Source organism: Coregonus lavaretus (genome assembly GCF_964263955.1).
Source record: "Coregonus lavaretus genome assembly, chromosome: 28".
Classification (NCBI taxonomy): domain Eukaryota; kingdom Metazoa; phylum Chordata; class Actinopteri; order Salmoniformes; family Salmonidae; genus Coregonus; species Coregonus lavaretus.
Window position 1 is genome coordinate 16,438,817 of NC_140015.1, and position 20,517 is coordinate 16,459,333.

General features: G+C 41.4%; 2 protein-coding genes across 3 annotated transcripts in view; both read right to left on the bottom strand.

Moving 5' to 3' along the window:
* Window positions 1–4,035: 4,035 nt before the first annotated feature.
* On the bottom strand, window positions 4,036–14,101 carry LOC311104131 (glucosidase 2 subunit beta-like). 2 transcript variants are annotated; one of them, XM_084145805.1, is made up of 18 exons: window positions 14,051–14,101; window positions 13,488–13,637; window positions 11,552–11,668; window positions 11,330–11,425; window positions 11,164–11,221; window positions 10,926–11,043; window positions 10,576–10,705; window positions 10,161–10,245; window positions 9,982–10,060; window positions 7,556–7,639; window positions 7,187–7,357; window positions 6,969–7,059; window positions 6,691–6,760; window positions 6,373–6,462; window positions 6,153–6,227; window positions 5,929–6,028; window positions 5,491–5,653; window positions 4,036–4,638 (listed from the first exon to the last, which is right to left on the bottom strand). In XM_084145805.1, the coding sequence occupies exons 2-17, from the start codon at window positions 13,585–13,587 to the stop codon at window positions 5,507–5,509; spliced, it is 1,611 nt and encodes a 536-aa protein (XP_084001931.1). In that variant the 5' UTR covers window positions 13,588–13,637; window positions 14,051–14,101; the 3' UTR covers window positions 4,036–4,638; window positions 5,491–5,506. The 2 variants fall into 2 exon arrangements, with proteins under 2 accessions (XP_084001931.1, XP_084001932.1); XM_084145806.1 differs by having other exon boundaries at window positions 5,487–5,653.
* A 3,740-nt stretch (window positions 14,102–17,841) lies between these two features.
* The window catches only part of LOC311104309 (3',5'-cyclic-AMP phosphodiesterase 4C-like), a gene marked incomplete at its 5' end in the record, with an annotated part of 70,951 nt that continues 68,275 nt past the window's right edge, over window positions 17,842–20,517 (bottom strand). The window contains 6 exons of the mRNA XM_084146122.1: window positions 17,842–18,746; window positions 18,950–19,132; window positions 19,267–19,389; window positions 19,535–19,689; window positions 19,969–20,068; window positions 20,222–20,386. Coding sequence (XP_084002248.1) covers window positions 18,195–18,746; window positions 18,950–19,132; window positions 19,267–19,389; window positions 19,535–19,689; window positions 19,969–20,068; window positions 20,222–20,386 — 1,278 coding nt within the window. The 3' untranslated portion in view covers window positions 17,842–18,194. The remainder of the gene's footprint in view (window positions 18,747–18,949; window positions 19,133–19,266; window positions 19,390–19,534; window positions 19,690–19,968; window positions 20,069–20,221; window positions 20,387–20,517) is intronic.

Sequence of the window (20,517 nt, forward strand, 5' to 3'; positions counted from 1 at the left end):
TTCTTTTATTCAGAGAGTAGAATTGATGGATTCCACCACAAACAGAGCTGTCTGTGTGAACAAAGTAGAGCATTGTCCCAGCTAGTGTTCCCATGGAGACAGTGTTCACGTACAATTCTCTGAGAGACTAGGGACCGTGAGTTTAGAGCAGTCATTTCACCAAATCACAGAGCCACTTTACCAAAACACCCAACCAGATATAACACCCCTCCAAGGGAATGAGAAGGTTTTTACAATTCAATGGAAATGATTGGCCTGGCTAGACAGGCTCAACATCACCATTATGCATGGATCAGATTGAGAGGACGGCAGTTTTGACTTAGGTTGAGATTCCGTCATGACTCAGTGATATCTCCTCACTGAGTCCCAGAGGGTGAGACAGCTTCTTACCTATTCCTCAGTTCGCTAAACACTCCTCCGTTTCATTCAAACCCCTTATATGACACTTTATAGAAGCTCCTGAGAATCAGTTTCTAATCACTCTCATTGTAACCCTGCCTGCCCTGTCAAAATAGAAGAAATCAAGCCTGCAGAAACCAACAGTAACGAGTTTGTTTATCTCACATTGGCAATTCAAAAATAAGTTATTGTTGATTCGCAACATCTGATCGGCACTATCACCTAGCTAGAATGTAAAAACAAATATCAACAAACCCATGGAAATCATTTATGACACCCCTTGATGAAAATATAACGACAACATATCTGAAATATCTGACGTTTCATGGGGAGAGATAGGATTACAATATAATGACAGCTGCATATAATAGATTAAATAAGGTAAAGTCTGTTCAAGACATTTTTGCTTTTCTAAATAACGCTGTGTTAGCCAAAGAGGACAACCATCTCTTTGAAAGGATTACTTTAGAGATAAATCTATTTTTATACATACAAAAGAACAAGACCTTGTGCTGAATTTTTACAGATTCTTAAAACTCTGAAAACCTGGGACACCGCATGGCTGTATTTTAAGACCTTTGATCTTTGAGAGAGAGAGGGAGGAGAGCCTGCATGCGGTGTATAGGTGGGGGTCGAGGAAAGGGGGCGAAGAAGAAAAGTTATCTCACACAACCTTACTTTTTCAACCACAACCTATAAACAAACTATTGAAAACATAAACAAAGACATTGGAATAGAACAAATACACATCAACACAAACCAATTCAATGATTAGGAATCAAACTTTACAGAGACACATCTGCATTACAAATACTGCAATCTTTGAGTGTAAACTAGACAAACACATATGGCTTTCTCTGAAGTTGCGTACAGTCAGTGTTGCTTCAATGATTGTGCAGTGAAGTGTATTGCTTTCAAAGGAGACACTTAAATCAGGCTGCAGTAAAGACAGTGAGTCAGGCCCAATGATTTGTCCTCACAGACACCTTGGGCTGGTTTGAAACAGAAAGGCTTGAAGTAGATTCTCAATAAAGCGTCCTTTCAATGCAATGATGATTAGGTATATTTGAATTAAGATTTAGCCAAAGAATTTGGAATATGGGTGTCAATAAGGAATAATTCAGTCTATACTATTACTAACTGTTCCCCTAATAATTCTTCTATAAACCATTATCATTTATTGCATGAAGATCCCTTATCATTTTAAATCCCCATAGCGCTTGCAGAAATATCTGTTGTTCATATCAAATTATATCAGAATGAACTAATATCTTTTGGTTAACATATCTGTTGAGTAAATATAATTTAGCCCATTTGCACAGGTGCTTACCACAAACCTACAACAATGTTTACAAATAATTCACCTTTCAGCAAAAACCACGACAGTTCCACACAAGTGTCTCTTGAACCTCAATACTGTAATATTCACACCATCCGCTCACAATAGGAATCCAATATATCAGAGTAAGACAGCATTGTTTCAGTTTAACCCTATGCTCTTCCACTGTTACACCATCAGCCTCTTTCTAACCCTGACCATTCCATTTCTTACTGTGCCCCAGTTGTATATTGGTTGTGTGCCAACCAAAACAAACAAAAATGAAAAGTCAGACAATAACACCCTGTCATAATTTAACTCCACCCCACACCTCCCTTCCCCATTCAATGAGTTGTGCCCATACTCAAGAGAAGGTAGCACAGTAGGACTGATACAGCATCACTTTAGGAGACCAGATGTGAATCTTGGGAACAGAACAGCAAATAGGCCACGTTGTTGAGCTGCAGTTGAAGTAGTAGTCCCACTTGTGATATGGGGTACAGTTCCAGCCCAGTTCCCCCACACCCTAGAGCAACAACAGGCCCTAGGCCACACCCTAGACTAGACCAACAACAAACTGTCCCATTTTACACAGCCAATACAGAGACCCTCTTCTCTTCCCACACCTACGTATGGTAGAGAGCCAAGGACAATGGCAGTAGACAAATGTACTGCACCGCTTGAGCAACAATAAACAAATAATCATTTAAAAAGACAAAAAAACTTTCCTATGGAACAATGTGCTTTGTTTTTATATTGACTGAGAACAAAAATATATATATATTTTTTAAAAGAAAAAGAAATTAAACATCACACTGAAATGGTTTGCGGAAAAGGCGGAAGGATCAAATGTAAAGAAATAAAAGTGTTAATGCACTGATTCATTAAAGAGAATCAAACAAGCACCGATGGAGAGCTCTGAAAATGTCCATAATCCCAGCCCCGGATTAGTGCTCTGAACATGCAAGCTAAAACTAACTGCATATTATTATTGGGTGAATAAAAAAAGAGCAATTTAATTGAAAAGACCTTGAAAGGGATACTGTCTAATATATCATCAGTTTTAGCCCACGTCAATTTTAGAATTATCATTTTTCCTGTAATTTATTGATTTTCTTTTACATATCAAGACTCACATGTTAACTTAGCGTATTTGTGTTGTTGACGTTGCCATATAGGACACACATGGGTCGAAGATTTTATTTGGTTGCTTTGATTGGGTCATATTTGTTTTCCCATTCCATTATTGAATTAGTTGCAGTTCTTAGTGTATGCAGATTTTAGACTTAGTTAGAATTTTATTTCAATCAAAATGTGTTCAATTGTGTTTGTAAAAGTCTGTGGTAGCTTTTGTTGCAACATAAACAATTTAAACAGAAAAAATTCAAGATAGCGCCAACAAACTTGTATTATTTGGGCGACTTTAAGCTTGTAGTTTTAACTTATTGTTAACTTAAAAACTATTTATTATTATTATTGCCTCGTATAAAGTATGTTTTATGTATATTTATGGTTTATTTCATTATATTTGCAAGTTTAAAAGATTTTAAGTTTGCCAAAATTGTGGTTACATATTCTTTCTTAAAAAAAGGGAACAAATAGATTAAAAAACAGCTTTAGAAGTACGATTTGGAAATGTTCTCCATAGTCAAAGAATGCACTGCTATATTTAACTAATTGAAGTGTATAAACATACATGCTGTGTGCTAGATGTTATGCCTTTACTGCCTGTGTTCTGTTTGTCTTGTTAAATGAAAACCTTTTGATTATTTAATCTAATCACAGTCTTGTTTTTCCAGCCACTGAGAACCTTGGGGAGTGTCAGTCAGGACATGGGCTGGGCCTGGGGTGTGGCCTATTGTAGGCTCCAGGGCGGAGCCTGGACCTTAGGCAGTGCCTGAGGCTCCATGTGCACTCAACATGCTTTCCCTCCTACTGCTGATGAACAGAACTACTGTAGTTATTAGAAGGACCATAGCACAGAACTCCAACATGACATCTGAGTTCTATGTACAGTAGTTCTAACAGCAGCCAGGAGGAAAGCATCGTTGGGGGTTACTCGTATAGGAAAGGGGTCAGTGGTTCTTCTGTTTCTCAACCAACTGTATTTTGTGTCTATTTATTTAGAAGAGGGGACACAGTAACTTAGTGACGTTCTTCTTACAACATTTTCCTGGAATGGTAGAACAAATCAAAGGAGAAAATGATCAAAACAGATCTACTGGCATCAATGTATCAATGTCAGTAGGAAGATATCAAAATCTCATACTTCCAAACATGACCAAATGAACAATGACAAAATGTAACAAAGAAAATAATAAACCTTTCAGTTTAGGATATTTATTACTGGGATTTCAGCTGAAGACGCTTGAAGACTTTTTCATGGAATTGTTTAATTATTTGTACTTTACATGCCAGAAAAAATAAAAGGTTACAAATCTGAGTGACTCATGTTGTTTTTACTATATGACATTGAGCGTTGTCGTTGTTTCCAGAAGGTAACAATGCAAAACCAGATGCGCCTAAGACAAACTGCCCACCATCGTCATAATGCACATCATTGGCATAGTCATCTACTGTACTATTAGAGCCAACAGCTAACATTCTACTGACTATCCTGCTTAGATAAAGTACAGCTCAGATCAACAGATTACGTTGATTGGCAAAGTGGAAAATAGGAGAAAACTATTCAGCATATTAAAATTCAACTTTATTTAAAAAAGAAATTATGGATTTACAAAAAAATTATCTAATTGAAACACTAACCCTAGACAAACAAGTTAATTCAACAAGACAAGAATAGGAGTAAAGGACCAGCAACCATTTTGAATCTTCATCTTCCAGTTTGTGAAGCCAGAGTGCAGCAGCTGGTTGTTGCAGAGCAGGGTGGGGAGGCTAGCATGTGGTCCATAAAGATAAACCTGAAAGAGAAATTACTGTTATTTTATTTTCAATCAGAATTGACAACAAATGCTCTCAGAAACAAATGGTTTTGACCGCTTGGAAATTTAGCACAGTGCCTTACTTCTCATAAAATGTTTGCTTTTCCCGTTGTGAAATTACCAACTTTACCCTTTTCATGTAAAAATTATCAAATACATGTGCAAGGATGTCCTACCAAGTCAAGGCTGGCTCCTTGCACAATGCCTGTATTCCTCTGTCCCTCTGGCCTGTTAACATCCTCTGTTTCACTGTCTTCTCATTTTCCTGCTTGTTTGTACCTTCTTGCTTTGTACAGTAGCTAGCTGGTTAGCACTAGCTTGATTCGAACTGTTTTAAATTAAGCTACTCGACCAGAGTTAAACTACTCGACCAGGTGAGGGAAGTAAGCATAATTTATCTAGATTGGCGCGTCTTCCTACGTGGACTTGAATTACATTTATGTCAGATCTCTTTTGAAGATAAATCCAGGAAAATGCTGACAAAATACCCAAACACTTCCCCCCTGCACCTATACAACTATATGAGCCGGACCCAACAGTTGACACAATGTTTCTAAGTTAGCTAATGAGAGTGCAAGCTCAAGACAGACATGCAGAGTAGAGTGACGATTGAAAGACAACTTTAAGTTTCTAAAATGAATGTATTAAAAACTATTATGAAGGTCATTTTATTTTTTCCCGTGGTTGTTGTCCATAATTGTAGGTTACATGATTAAACAATTACCGTTCCAGCCCTAACATGTACAGTATTTATAAGAAGTTGATATCCACGTTATTATAAATTGCTCCACTGCTCTATAAGTTCAATGGACCTGGCTTGTACCTACCTACCTGTTGGTGTGGAGCACTAAAGCTCTGTGTGTCCGTGCAGGACTTCGTCCAGGCTGGGTGGCTCCTGGCACACGGCGGGGGTGGTGAACTCCATAAGGTACTCACAGCGACTGGGCTCTGACGTGGACGTCACCACCGTCTCCTTCCCACACGTCAGCTTCACCTGACACACACAGAGGGAGAACATTAACCCTTCACCGCTACATTCACAGGACAGTTTGTGGGTTAGCAGTACCTCTATAGAGTAGGGACCTGTACACTTACACAGCCTCAGTGTGCACAGATTGTGTCAATTATCATGCACGTTCCCCCGCCCAGCACTGCATGAAACATGCTTTGACTTAATCTGCTTCATATGCTCTCAGCAAATAAGACCGTCATAAAGGATGTAGCATTGGGCTGGGAGGGAAGTGAAGTTTAGATATTAGAGAGACTTACTGTGGTGGACCTGTTGGGGCCCTGCCAGCACCCCAGCCCATGGTCATACTTCATCACTGAGTATAAATTGTCTTCAGGACCAACCCATTGTCCCCACAAGCTACAACGAGGACAGAGACAGAGAGGAGAATGACCACTAACATTCCTAACAGTTTTAGAAGGACCTCAGTCATTTGAACAGTTAAAAGCTCCAGTAAAATGAAGTGAAGAGGAGGTTCTCTTACCCAAGGTTAGTCTCTGATCCCCCAAACTTAGGTTTCTGGGAGACCCTATTGAATGGACACAGCCTGTAGATGTACCTGATGAAAAAGAAGAGGGGCAGTCTTAGATCTAATCTTTGGTAGATTCAAACAGTTTCACATTCAAATAAACACAGATTATTTCTCTCACAAAGGCATACAAACAGACTACGAGTATTTACAAAGATAGATTAAGTATACATACTCGCTAGTGGATAATTCGTAGCACTGGCTGTACAGATATGCAAATTCAGCACTGGGCCCAAAGTCAAACCCAATCTCCTTCTCAAGGTTCCTGCAGATCCAAATAAATTCAGGATCACATATTAATGATTGACTTGCAGAAACAGGGTACATTCATTTGTGTTTTCAAACCTAATAATACAACCTGCACTTGTATGCCTGTGTAGTGGTTGCATGTTGAGTATCATCATGAGATGTTTTTGTGTTGCAAGGACTAACATACAGTTGTTCCCAAAGCCAGCAGAGATTAAGCATTGTGGTTGCCTGGTTGCAAACTCACTTCATTTGATCGTCCACTTCCCGGAGGGCCCTCTCAGCTTCATCGAAATCATCCCTGGCTTTCTGGGCAGCTGAGGATCAAAGACAAAGATAAACACAACCTCAAAAGACAGACCAATGAGACATACAATTCCACAGCACAGAAAATCACAATTCAGACATTTTCGCTTAATATCATCTGAACCCCCTGCTTCGTATATCCAGACAAACACATAGTGTCCCTGTTTAAAAGGTAGTGCGGTACCAAGCCCAGATTGTAAGACAGATGAATGTATGCACCATCAATAAGGCTCTGGGTCTCAGCGTCGTATGGTGGCATGGACACCTCATCGTCCTCTCTTTTCTCTGGGGTCTGCACGGTGGGAGGGACCTAATCATCAAACACGCATTCTGTTACTGGGACAACTGACCACCCAAGCCCTCCAATACTAGCCTAGCTCAGGTCCATCCAGGCCAACGTGAGGATTGCCAACTTTTCATGAACGAGGGAAGCCTACCTTCTCCTCTTCCTCCTCCTCCTCGTGATCACCATCTTCCTCGTCGTCCTCCACATCCTCCTCCTCTCCAGCGTAATCCTCTGGGTAATGGTCAGAGTCGTGGTCAGAGACAAATTCCCTGGTCTCCTCCTCCTGGGGGGTCTCCACTGGGGCAGGGGGATCCGACTGGCCCTGAGACAGCCACACAGTCACATCATCAACCAATCAAATCACACAAACTTACATAGCCCTTTAAAGCACATTTCTCACAAAGTGCTTTACAGTAACCCAGCCTAGACACCCAATCTGAAGCTCCAGGACACAGACCATAGAACATTCTACCAGGATATGGAAATGACTGTGGAACATAAGAGTTAATGTGGTGCTGACCTCTGATAGGTACTTGTCTTTGATGCCGCTCCACACACTTTCAAATGTTGACGTGTCCACTTTGTCTGCACCTCCCAGCAATCCCTGTGGGATTGGATTAGGAAATCAGAAAAATTGCAAAACTTCCATCATGAAATAATATTTGTTTATCTTAATAAGACGTCTTACCAAGATAAATGATCTTACTGCACTGGCAGATCATGTGCTTATTTTAACCTACAAAAGGCTTGATAGTCAGAATATCAAAAAAGTCAAAAAAAAATGTTTTACCTTTATTTAACTAGGCAAGTCAGTTAAGAAAAAAATTCTTATTTACAATGACGGCCTACACCGGCCAAACCCGGACGACTCTGGGCCAATTGTGCGCCGCCCTATGGGACACCCAATCACGGCCGGTTGTGATACAGCCTGGAATCGAACCAGGGGGTCTGTAGTGACGCCTCAAGCACTGAGATGCAGTGCCTTAGACCGCTGCGCCACTCGGGAGCCCAAGACAAATTATCTTGATGCATTTTCTGGGTAACTCAAAACAAGTACAGTGGGGAAAAAAAGTATTTAGTCAGTCACCAATTGTGCAAGTTCTCCCACTTAAAAAGATGAGAGGCCTGTAATTTTCATCATAGGTACACGTCAACTATGACAGACAAATTGAGAAAATAAAATCACATTGTAGGATTTTTAATGAATTTATTTGCAAATTATGGTGGAAAATAAGTATTTGGTCACCTACAAACAAGCAAGATTACTGGCTCTCACAGACCTGTAACTTCTTCTTTAAGAGGCTCCTCTGTCCTCCACTCGTTACCTGTATTAATGGCACCTGTTTGAACTTGTTATCAGTATAAAAGACACCTGTCCACAACCTCAAACAGTCACACTCCAAACTCCACTATGGCCAAGACCAAAGAGCTGTCAAAGGACACCAGAAACAAAATTGTAGACCTGCACCAGGCTGGGAAGACTGAATCTGCAATAGGAAAGCAGCTTGGTTTGAAGAAATCAACTGTGGGAGCAATTATTAGGAAATGGAAGACACACTGATAATCTCCCTCGATCTGGGGCTCCATGCAAGATCTCACCCCGTGGGGTCAAAATGATCACAAGAACGGTGAGCAAAAATCCCAGAACCACACGGGGGGACCTAGTGAATGACCTGCAGAGAGCTGGGACCAAAGTAACAAAGCCTACCATCAGTAACACACTACGCCGCCAGGGACTCAAATCCTGCAGTGCAAGACGTGTCCCCCTGCTTAAGCCAGTACATGTCCAGGCCCGTCTGAAGTTTGCTAGAGTGCATTTGGATGATCCAGAAGAGGATTGGGAGAATGTCATATGGTCAGATGAAACCAAAATAGAACTTTTTGGTCAAAACTCAACTCGTCGTGTTTGGAGGACAAAGAATGCTGAGTTGCATCCAAAGAACACCATACCTACTGTGAAGCATGGGGGTGGAAACATCATGCTTTGTGGCAGTTTTTCTGCAAAGGGACCAGGACGACTGATCCGTGTAAAGGAAAGAATGAATGGGGCCATGTATCGTGAGATTTTGAGTGAAAACCTCCTTCCATCAGCAAGGGCATTGAAGATGAAACGTGGCTGGGTCTTTCAGCACGACAATGATCCCAAACACACCGCCCGGGCAACGAAGGAGTGGCTTCGTAAGAAGCATTTCAAGGTCCTGGAGTGGCCTAGCCAGTCTCCAGATCTCAACCCCATAGAAAATCTTTGGAGGGAGTTGAAAGTCTGTGTTGCCCAGCGACAGCCCCACTGCTCTAGAGGAGATCTGCATGGAGGAATGGGCCAAAATACCAGCAACAGTGTGTGAAAACCTTGTGAAGACTTACAGAAAACGTTTGACCTGTGTCATTGCCAACAAAGGGTATATAACAAAGTATTGAGAAACTTTTGTTATTGACCAAATACTTATTTTCCACCATAATTTGCAAATAAATTCATTAAAAATCTTACAATGTGATTTTCTGGAGAAAAAAATTCTCATTGTGTCTGTCATAGTTGACGTGTACCTATGATGAAAATTACAGGCCTCTCTCATCTTTTTAAGTGGGAGAACTTGCACAATTGGTGGCTGACTAAATACTTTTTTCCCCCACTGTAAATGCAAATGCTTTGGGTAAGCGAGATCAAATAAAAACAAGTAATTTTGACTTAATATGTCAATACAAAAAAAAAAAAAAAAAAAAGGTTTATTGCAGTGTACTGCCCATTTTGAATATAGAAAAAGGTGTTGCTAAAAGCACTGCATTTGCAAATATAAAATAGTTGTATTTTGTCATGTGGGTAGTTGGGGTGATGCATTACATGACCTAGGCTAAGTAGTATAAAGATACGACTGCCCACTATAATTGACTAGTGTGATAGAAATGCATCACTTGACTTGAGGGGGAGGAAGATAACAGGCATCTTACCTGAGTCTCTGTTTCCGTCAGAGAGCCATCTGAATCTGGGTCCAGCTCTAGATGGGACTGCAGCTCAGCCACAGAAACACTGGGAATAACAAAAGCACCATATTAGCCACTCACTGAATCACACAGAAATATCTCTGAATATCTCCAACGCTGACAGTGACACACACACACACACTCACTAGCCGTCTGCGTCATCATCCAGCTCCAGAAAAGCCTCAGCCATTCTAGTTTTGTCCTTCTCCATACGGATGACTTCTTTTTGTTCTGAAACAGACAAATCAAATCAATCACATACAACTTAGAAAGAGAAATCTTCAACAGGTCTTTTGTTATTGATTTCCAAATCATTAAGTTAACTGCATCAAAAAATCTGACTGGAGAGATGATTTGCGCTGGGCATTTCACAACATTTAACAATATCTGTTTTTTAACTATATCCTAACTATATGAATATACTTAAATATCTTGGTTTTACCGAACAGCACAAAAGCACCTTTTTTGTGTGAAGAAAACAAATACATTGAGAGAATTGATTATGTGCATAGGTTAAAAGCAGAGAGATAATGGCTTCCAGTGTAATACCAGTGTACTTACCCTCCCAAGCCTTCAGGTGGCGCTCTTTAGCCTCTTTCTCTGGATCCTCTGATGTTTCTTTCACGGTCCTCAGAGCCTCCACCTTCTCCTCCAGACCCTTCTTACTTCCCTGCAGCTCAGTCAACTTGCCCTGCACAAACACATGGATGGAAGTAATTTACACAAAACTTTTGAAATAAAGTTTTGTCATTTGATGAACACGTTCTATGGCAAGGATTTATACCAATCCCTCTATATATGAAATGGTCTCTGTATAGGCCCCAGCCATTTCTGCTGCCTACTCAACCCCAAATACATCCACATGCATCTACTATCCTTTTTACACCGTTTGGTTGGTTAGTCTCTCTCACCTGTTTGTCCTCCTGTCCCCTTTTAGCTTCATGTATCAGCTGTTGTTTGAGCATAAAGCCTTCCTTTGTGATCTCAGCCATTATCTGCAGACTCTCCCTCTCCTTACGCCCCAACTCCCTAGGGGTTACACAGCCAACACAATCAGTCTTCACACACATACTGGGCACATACTGGAGGAATCGTTTGACAACACAAAGGCCAATGTTTGCACAATGCTGTTTTTTTACTACTGCTCACCTGCAGGTGTTTTGACAAGTGGCACCACTGTTGTACTCGTCTGTCGTGTCACAGCAGTCTGAGGAGAGAACACACTTCATCAGCACACAGCACTTACACACACAAAAAAGGTACAGAGAGAACGGGATGACTGATCCATGGAAAGATGCGGTGACGATGTTCTTACCACAGATGCCGTCGTTGATCCGGGAGGAAGGGATGAATGCGGGTCTGAAGCCAGCGTTGGTGCAGTGGAAGCTGCCGTTGGGGCAGGCAGCAGTACCTGAGGAAAAAATGCAAAGACATTCATTACAGTCAATACCTTATTGATAACTGTGCACAGTAGTGTGTAGTGTCTTGATAGTGGGTTCAGTCTGGCTTTACTGATGAGAAGTGAGTGATACTGTACCTGGTTCATCTGAGCCATCCTTGCAGTCGCAGTAGTCATCATTGACTCGATCAAAGGGGATGGTGCGGGAGCCATCCAGACAGGTAAAGGGCTTGTTCTCCTCATAGAACTGTCTCTCTGTCGGGATCGATGGGGACAGGTAAGGGTTGGGTACATACAGTTGAAGTCGGAAGTTTACATACACCTTAGCCAAATACATTAAAACTCAGTTTTTCACAATTCCTGACATTTAATCGTAGTCAAAATTCCCTGTCTTAGGTCAGTTAGGATCACCACTTTATTTTAAGAAAGTGAAATGTCAGAATAGTAGTAGAGAGAATAATTTATTTCAGCTTTTATTTATTTCATCACATTCCAAGTGGGTCAGAAGTTTACATGCACTCAATTAGTATTTGGTAGCATAGCCTTTAAATTGTTTAACTTGGGTCAAACGTTTCGGGTAGCCTTCCACAAGCTTCCCACAATAAGTTGGGTGAATTTTGGCCCATTCCTCCTGACAGAGCTGATGTAACTGAGTCAGGTTTGTAGGCATCCTTGCTCGCACACGCTTTTTCAGTTCTGCCCACACATTTTCTATAGGATTGAGGTCAGGGCTTTGTGACGGCCACTCCAATACCTTGACTTTGTTGTCCTTAAGCCATTTTGCTACAACTTTGGAAGTATGCTTGGGGTCATTGTCCATTTGGAAGACCCATTTGCGACCAAGCTTTAACTTCCTGACTGATGTCTTAAGATTTTGCTTCAATATATCCACATAATTTTCCTTCCTCATGATGCCATCTATTTTGTGAAGTGCACCAGTCCCTCCTGCAGCAAAGCACCCCCACAGCATGATGCTGCCACCCCCGTGCTTCACGGTTGGGATGGTGTTCTTCGGCTTGCAAGCAACCCCCTTTTTCCAAACATAACGATGGTCATTATGGCCAAACAGTTATATTTTTGTTTCATCAGACCAGAGGACATTTCTCCAAAAAGTACGATCTTTGTCCCCATGTGCAGTTGCAAACTGTAGTCTGGCTTTTATTATGGCAGTTTTGGAGCAGTGGCTTCTTCCTTGCTGAGCGGCCTTTCAGGTTATGTCGATATAGGACTCGTTCTACTGTGGATATTGATACTTTTGTACCCGTTTCCTCCAGCATCTTCACAAGGTCCTTTGCTGTTGTTCTGGGATTGATTTGCACTTTTCGCACCAAAGTACATTCATCTCTAGGAGACAAAATGCGTCTCCTTCCTGAGCGGTATGGCAGCTGCGTGGTCCCATGGTGTTTATACTTGCGTACTATTGTTTGTACAGATGAACGTGGTACCTTCAGGCGTTTGGAAATTGCTCCCAAGGATGAACCAGACTTGTGGAGGTCTACAATTCTTTTTCCCATGATGTCAAGCAAAGAGGCACTGCGTTTGAAGGTAGGCCTTGAAATACATCCACAGGTACACTTCCAATTGACTCAAATGATGTCAATTAGCCTATCAGAAGCTTCTAAAGTCATGACATCATTTTCTGGAATTTTCCAAGCTGTTTAAAGGCACAGTCAACTTAGTGTATGTACATTTCTGACCCACTGGAATTGTGATACAGTGAATTATAAGTGAAATAATCTGTCTAAACAATTGTTGGAAAAATTACTTGTGTCATGCACAAAGTAGATGTCCTAACCGACTTGACAAAACTATAGTTTGTTAACAAGAAATTTGTGGAGTGGTTGAAAAACGAGTTTTAATGACTCCAACCTAAATGTATGTAAACGTCCGACTTCAACTGTAAGAGCTCATCTGAGAGACAATGCACACCTACCAGGATAAAAACCATGCTCACAATGGGATTCTGACAGCTAAAATAGCATAGACTGCCATAGACTAGGCCTACCTCACTGGCTGTGATGAGAACCATAACGTTATTTGTCTGAATTCGGGTCAGAATTAGATGCCAACTCACTTGATAGTGGTACTCCGCGTGGACGCTGGATCTCCACCGTTGCGCCAGTGCGCATCGCCAATGCCAAGGTCATCAACAACAGTAGGTGCGCACAAGACATTATGCAGTATCAACAGGGACCAGCTACACTTTCAGGAATTCGCGGCGCCCCTGCAAACACAACTCAAGGCATTAGCCAATGTACTTGAACCCAATGAAGCTAGTCCTCAGACGCACCACCATTCACAACATTGAGACAGTTGGCCCCATATGAAACCTCTGATGCAATGCGTTAACGGCTTTTTCAAAATTGGACGAATTAGGCATGCTTTCTAACATTTAGTCATAATTCAATACATGTAACGCTAGGTAACTAACGTTGCTAGCTGATGAAGGACTAAAGTAGTAGCAGCTAGCTATCACCGGTCTTGATTTAACGCGGGAAAACTTCCTTATGAACAATATTTATGAATGTTGTATATACAATAAAGTATCAGGTTCACAATAAATAAAATTAAAAGTGTTTAAAAACACTTCCACAAATCGTTATTTTGGAAGTAGAAACATGGCTAATCATTCATTACCTCTCTTCTGCAATGCTTCAGGAAACGTCTCCTGTGCTCGTGCACTGTGGTGTTTTCCTCTGATTGGACTACCTCTCGTATCCGACCTGTGATTGGAGACGAATTGTGCCGTGGTGCATGCTGGGTAATACGTTGGGAGCAGCCATGTCAGAGAGGGTGGAGAACCTCTTTTGGCCATGTTATGTGGATTTGAAATTGCAGACGTGTGTCTGTCAAAATACTTCACAATTATAAGAGAGGTAGCCTGAAACTGCCAGGCTGAAATGAGTCCATCAATTCCTTCAATGGGGCTTATCATATGTGTTGAAAATCCTCATGGTGTGCAATGGTAGTCTCTGTAACCCATTTTTACTAATCGTTTAGATAGTCTTTGATAAACATGTAGGCCTATTTATACATCTATTCTCAATAAAGAAAAATATGGTGTGGAAGCATAGTATTCACATTCACTGTAGAGGCCACAATAAACCAGACTATTGAAGACCTTGACCTTTTAGTCTACTCCTTTTTTATAATCTCTGATACCATTATTAAGCACACACAGTAGCCTACACAGACAACAAATAAAAGCCAGTAGGCTTTTTCTCTTTGCTTATATTATAAAAAATCTTCCTTTATTTGTAATTTTAACACACTTTACAGTACCGAACAGTGAAATAAAATAAAAAATATACTGATATATAATTGTATTATATAGCTGTTTGCTTATTAAATGCATTTTATTCACAAAATGACACCTCAGTTCTCTCAGAGGAAAACCTTTCATAAAAATAATATAATAAAAAATAACTTGGGCACATTTTACACGTTACAGCAATATAATTTACAAATATTACAATCATTTCATGGTGTTTTTTCCATTTATATAATTTTCCTAACTTGTGAACAAGTAACACATGAATTAAAGCCCAGATAATTGTTCTCAGAGGGAGTCTAATATGATGAAAGTGACCAAGAAGTGGCGGTGGAGCTCATTTCAAAATGGCTTCGCAATGTCTCTCTCAGAACCCTCTTGTGTTTTACCTCTCGCTCCACCCATACACATCTGTCAATTACTCACAGTCACTCCTACATGGCATATTGATAATGAATAGTTTTCATTGATTATGATTTGGGCAATATGGAATGGCAAACATGGAATAGTACAATATAAAAAATAAAATAATAATAAGGCTTGAAACCAGGTCCAATGGAACCAGTGAGTGACAGATAACTACCAACTCCTCCAACAAACACATACCCACACACTACTTTAACCACATTGTCTACCCTACAACCTCCCTAAATTCAAGTTCTGGTACAAAATATTTTCATTTTTCTGATGATTCATCTAATCCATCTAATTAATCTAATCCTTTGTATACAATTTGAATTTACACAATTCAGTGTGTGAGAAAAATGATAGCACAAAAGAGAAAGACAGAGGAAAGATGAGGAAAGAGAAAGAGAAGGAAAGCGTGATGGTGTGGCCTGTAGTGCTTTAGTGATTTAGTTATTTCCTTATAACTAAACGTTGTTAATTATCAATGATAATGACCTGAATCAATTTCTAATTTACAATCCAACATTACAAGATATACAAAACAAGCTGTGATAACACTAATAGTTATATTATCAATATGTCATTATAGTTCCGTTTCTAGACCATCCACCAGAATGATACAAAAATAAAAACTGTACACAAACTGTTCAAAGAAAACACTTGTGGTATTTCCCATGGTTTTCTTTTCATTATTGAAAAAGAATGGCAGCAATTAATCAACTGAATAATTTCTTAATAAGAAATGATTGCTACAGTATTGTGTTAAAATGGTAATTAAACATTTATTTGTTTTTATAGCTCATGACAAAACAAAAAGCCAGAAAAACAAAGCCGTATATCTTCAAAGACAGGGGGAAGCATCATGGGAATCTCCTACTCCAGGTACTGAGACAGTAACGTTGGATTCCCATTCCAACAATTAAAGGCCTGTGCGGTGACACTGCAATGCTGCAATCACAGAGCTGGACTGGACGGATCTCAGGCCTCTGTTCCTTCAGGCACAGGCTGTTCTTTAGATGAGCTATGTTACTGACCAGCAGAAACCATCTATACTCATGCTGTTGTTTTTTACCCTGTGAACAACTCCAAGTCAAACTGAGACCTATTCAAGCTGTGCTGATCAATCCTGTGACCATAACCTCATACAGCCAGGATGGTGATTCTAGTGAGTGAGTGATGACACACAGCACATGACAAGAGAAAGGTCTCTCTCTCTCTCTCGCTCTCTCTCTCTCCTCTCTCTCTCAACATAACATCCGTCATTTCCTCAACCAGCCCAAGACGTATTTTCAACCAGAAAAAGTATTGTGAGAAAATATAGTTACTCTGCATCCGGTCTGCAACATCTATATGTATACCGCTCATTTGACCTGCATTCCCTGGAGCTAAATTGGCCTATTTATTGTGCCCTCGTAACTAACACAACACATTCTTAATATTGGCCATAAAATGTTCCTGTCCATCTGCAGATGCTGGGTACATTGTGTATAGACACACAGACACTCACAGATAGGGGCATACAGACATGGTATAAATATACTAGGATATTTAGAATATATCTTATAAATCTACAGAGTGGCAGGTATGTATCCTGCATTTGACATTAAGGCAAAAAAGCTTAAAACGTAACAAGAATGGCTGTGTGTGACTTCCTGAACATCCTCCTTTTTGGCCAAGATCGTTCTTTCGATTCCCTTCAATCCTGAAATCACCCTGACAAAATCCTCTCAGTCTGCCCCGTCAAAGCACCTCTCCCCTCATCAGTTTCCAATTTCTTGCTTTGGTGAAAACTGAAGCAGTAAGTGAGAAGAGTGGTGAATAAATACAGTGTGAGTGGGTAAGAGATGGAATGTGAATATGTGCTGCTGATGATATTATCCTAATCCTTCAAACATATTTAGCAAAAACTGTAATAAATAGAAAACAGGCAGAACATATACTCCAAAGTATCACATGGCTTATCCTCAGAACGTAAAAAAGATAAATAATTTTCATATGTAAAAACTGGAGAGTCCACAAGCAGCAATAGTGGCGGTGTAGTGGTAGTGACTGCTCCTTATCTACGAGTTCTGAAACGTCTCATCACCTTGAAAAGCAACAAAGGAAGACTTACAGCTGAAAACATGTCACCACGGAAACAGACTGAGCGTGTGACACACACACACACATAATAATATTATTAAATCATGAAGAGTTACAATAGATCTTTGAACAAGAGACAATCAAAAATGAAGACAAAAGCAGACACTCCTGTCCCACGATGCATTGCTTCACGACAGCTCCATATTTCAGGAGCTGGTGTATCCAGAAAGGCACACAGCCATCTTGCACCGGTAGTACTTCTTCATAAAGGGAAAATGGGGGCGGGACCCTCAGGTCACCTCATCACAGCATCTTCCTTTCTTTATTAAAGGTAATCCTCTCTTCTTTTCTCACTCCATTCCTCCTCTCTATATAGATGTCTGTAGTTTTCTTTCCGACAGAAATGGAAAATAAGTCACTCAGAAAAAAACAGAGTTCTTGTTGAATTCTAACAAACATGAATTAGTAATACTGACTGATGCTAGTTAATACTCCATATAGAGATGGCTTTTTCCAAAGAGATTCGTTACCAATCAGAGTCCCCTAAACACACACGCACACACAGGCATGCACAAACACACACATTCTCGTGTGTAGACTTGAGAGTTTTTTTCATGATTCAAAGTGTGTGAGTGAGGTGTGTTTGCGTGTGCATTCATGTATTTTTGTGTGTATATGTGAGTTTGTGTGTGGAGGTGAGTTTGTGCGTGTTTATGTGTGTGTGTGTTTCAGTTCTGGTGCTACACTGTCTTCAATGGCCCATTATTAATGCTTCTCTATGATCCCCTTTCTCCTCATAGCAGTTCCTCATAGCCCATCCCACTCCAAATCTACAGTTGCTGTGTAAATAGCTTTTCTATAAGCAATATTATTTGTGTTCCCTTTTTGAAAAATAGATTTAAAGGTCTATTGTTTATGTAGTCTTATTTGATCTTGGTTTTTGGTCATCGGAAATAAAGGATGGACAAGAGGGGCGTGGTGTGTGCATGTGGGGTGTGGCCAGGGAGAGAGGAGCGGAACTCATGTGTCATCAGCTGGTGAGGATGAGTCTTCCTCCTCCTCGTCCTCCACAGGGCTTGTGTCAGTGTATCTCTCCACCCCTGACTGAGCTCGCTGAAGAACTCCCCTCTTCTCCTCCTCCTCCACCTCCTCCTCCATCACTGCTTCCCCTTCCTCCTCGATGATGTCTCCTTCTCTTTCCTCCTTTACCCCGTCCTCTCCTTCCTCCTCTTCTCTCTTGTCTTCCTCCTCTCCCTGACTGCTGTCCAGCACCATGTGATTGGGGGTGGTTTTCCCCTCCTCCTCCTCTTCCTCCTCCTCCTCTTCCTCCTCCTGTCCTCCCTCCGTGTCATCGTCCAAGGTGAGCTTGAACTGGAACTTGTCGATGCAGGCGTTGAGCCTCTTGTCTGGGCCGAGGGAGATTGGGGGTGGGGAGATAGGGCTCTGGGGGATGGTGCTCTGGTACCAGTCCCTGTTGTCCTCCAGAGTGTCCAGGATGTCCTGGGCGTCAGGATGCACCAAGTCCCCCCACGTCTCCCACAGAGGGTGCACGATGTAGTCGATGAAGCCCACCTACAGCACACAACACCAGGAGAATCAAACACACTGACAAACAGTTGCTGTGTAAACATTACTGGGCTAAGGAATTTGTGTAAGCAACATGAGATGACATTTATAAACATAAATAATCATTTAAAAAGCATTTATTGGCATTTAGCTTTTATAATTACTTTAAAAGGGATGCCAAAATGTGTGTTCTGTGTGTGTTTCCTAACCTGACTCTTCTCCACAGAAGCAGTGTGTTTGTCACACATGGGGCTGATCTCCATGCCTCTCTCCCTCTCCTTGTCTCCCTGTCTAAAGAACTCCTCCATGATGCGTTCAGTCCACTCTCTGTACACGGCCAGGGGCTTGGTGGGGTTACTTAGGTCCGCACAGTGCACCATGTTCCTCAGCACCTGCAGACACACACATAAGGTCAGGGTTCACCAGTGCACAGTAGGCGTTGTGAATTTTCTCCAGCTCCAATTTGAGTTTGGAGTACCATTTTTTCTGCAGGGCGAATGTTTAGAGGACAGAGGTGAAAGCTCACCTGGATGCGGTCAGTGTAGTGGTCGAGCAGGAGCACTCCTGAACTGGTCACCTTCTTCGTCTCCACCATGGTCTTCAGATCAGCCAGCAAACTCATGTGCTTAGACATATCTGTCGCCAACACCTTGAGAGGTCAATTAAAGGAGGAGGTCAAACAAAAACATAAAAAACATCAGAAAAAACATTTAAATAACTCTTATAAGCCCCGCCCCTTACTGAGGCAGCAGAGCAGCCCATTATTGGGTGAGTGTGAGTGGCAGGAGCCTCACCATATCGATAACGAGCTTGCGCAGGCTCTGTCTCTGCCTCTTGCTGAGGTTCTGGAAGATGTCACAGTTGTCCTCGTGGAGCAGCTTGAAGCCCACAGCCAGGTGGTGGTTCTCCAGGACTGACTCATCGTTGTACATCAGAGCCAGCTCCGAGTCTGGGGGAGAGGACAGACAGAACACACCGGGTCAGTACAGAACACACACTGGGTCAGAGCACCTGTAGACACACCCCACTAGCACCCTTTTCACATTATTGTTCCGACCAAACCATACAGTGTTGACTCTGACATTTTATGTTTACGTTATTAGCTACACTGACTAGTAGCCTAAGCTCAACTGAGATGTGGTTTAAGGAGCTTTATTTAGTTATAATGCACTGTACTGTACAGTATCCTGTCTCCTCCTGTGCTCCTATCTCCTTTGTAAGGACTCACTGGTGTTGATGAGGAACTGGTTGGACACGCCAGGATGATCCACATCATGGATGGCAGCAGCAAATAACGCAGCTAGGATCTCCAGATCAGTGAACACAGCCTGACAGAGAGCGAGATAGAACACAGTGTAACCAATCACATTTTAGAACACCCTACAGGACATGAATGTGCGATGGAGTTAGAGTGCAGCTGTGTGCTTCAAGTTAGTTGTTGTTAGATGTAGGCTCAGTGTGTGGTGAAATGTGGTTCTTACGTCCAGAGCCGGTGTGGACAGCAGGACGTGGGTGGACTGTGTGACGTCAGCAGCATGGAGGCTGTTGTGGTAGGCCACGTTGGCATGGTAGTGGTCTTCCAGGGTCATCACATAGGTCACAAACGTGTCGACAGGGATTTGAAACGTCTTCAACAGATCCCTCTCCTACAGGGAAGGAACACACTGTGTCACACAAACACTCAGGATCCTATACACGTATATGAACAGCAAAGTCTACATTAAGTCTATATGACCACTCTTCCTGAAAATCAAATGGATAAAACCACTACTTTTCA

Coding starts and splice junctions, on each gene's coding strand:
- LOC311104131 (XM_084145805.1), bottom strand. CDS start 13,587: ATGTCTTGTGCGCACCTACTGTTGTTGATGACCTTGGCATTGGCGATG. Junction 11,426..11,551: donor GGATGGCTCAGATGAACCAG/GTACAGTATCAC, acceptor TTTTTTCCTCAG/GTACTGCTGCCTGCCCCAAC. Junction 10,706..10,925: donor GGGGACAGGAGGACAAACAG/GTGAGAGAGACT, acceptor GTGTTTGTGCAG/GGCAAGTTGACTGAGCTGCA.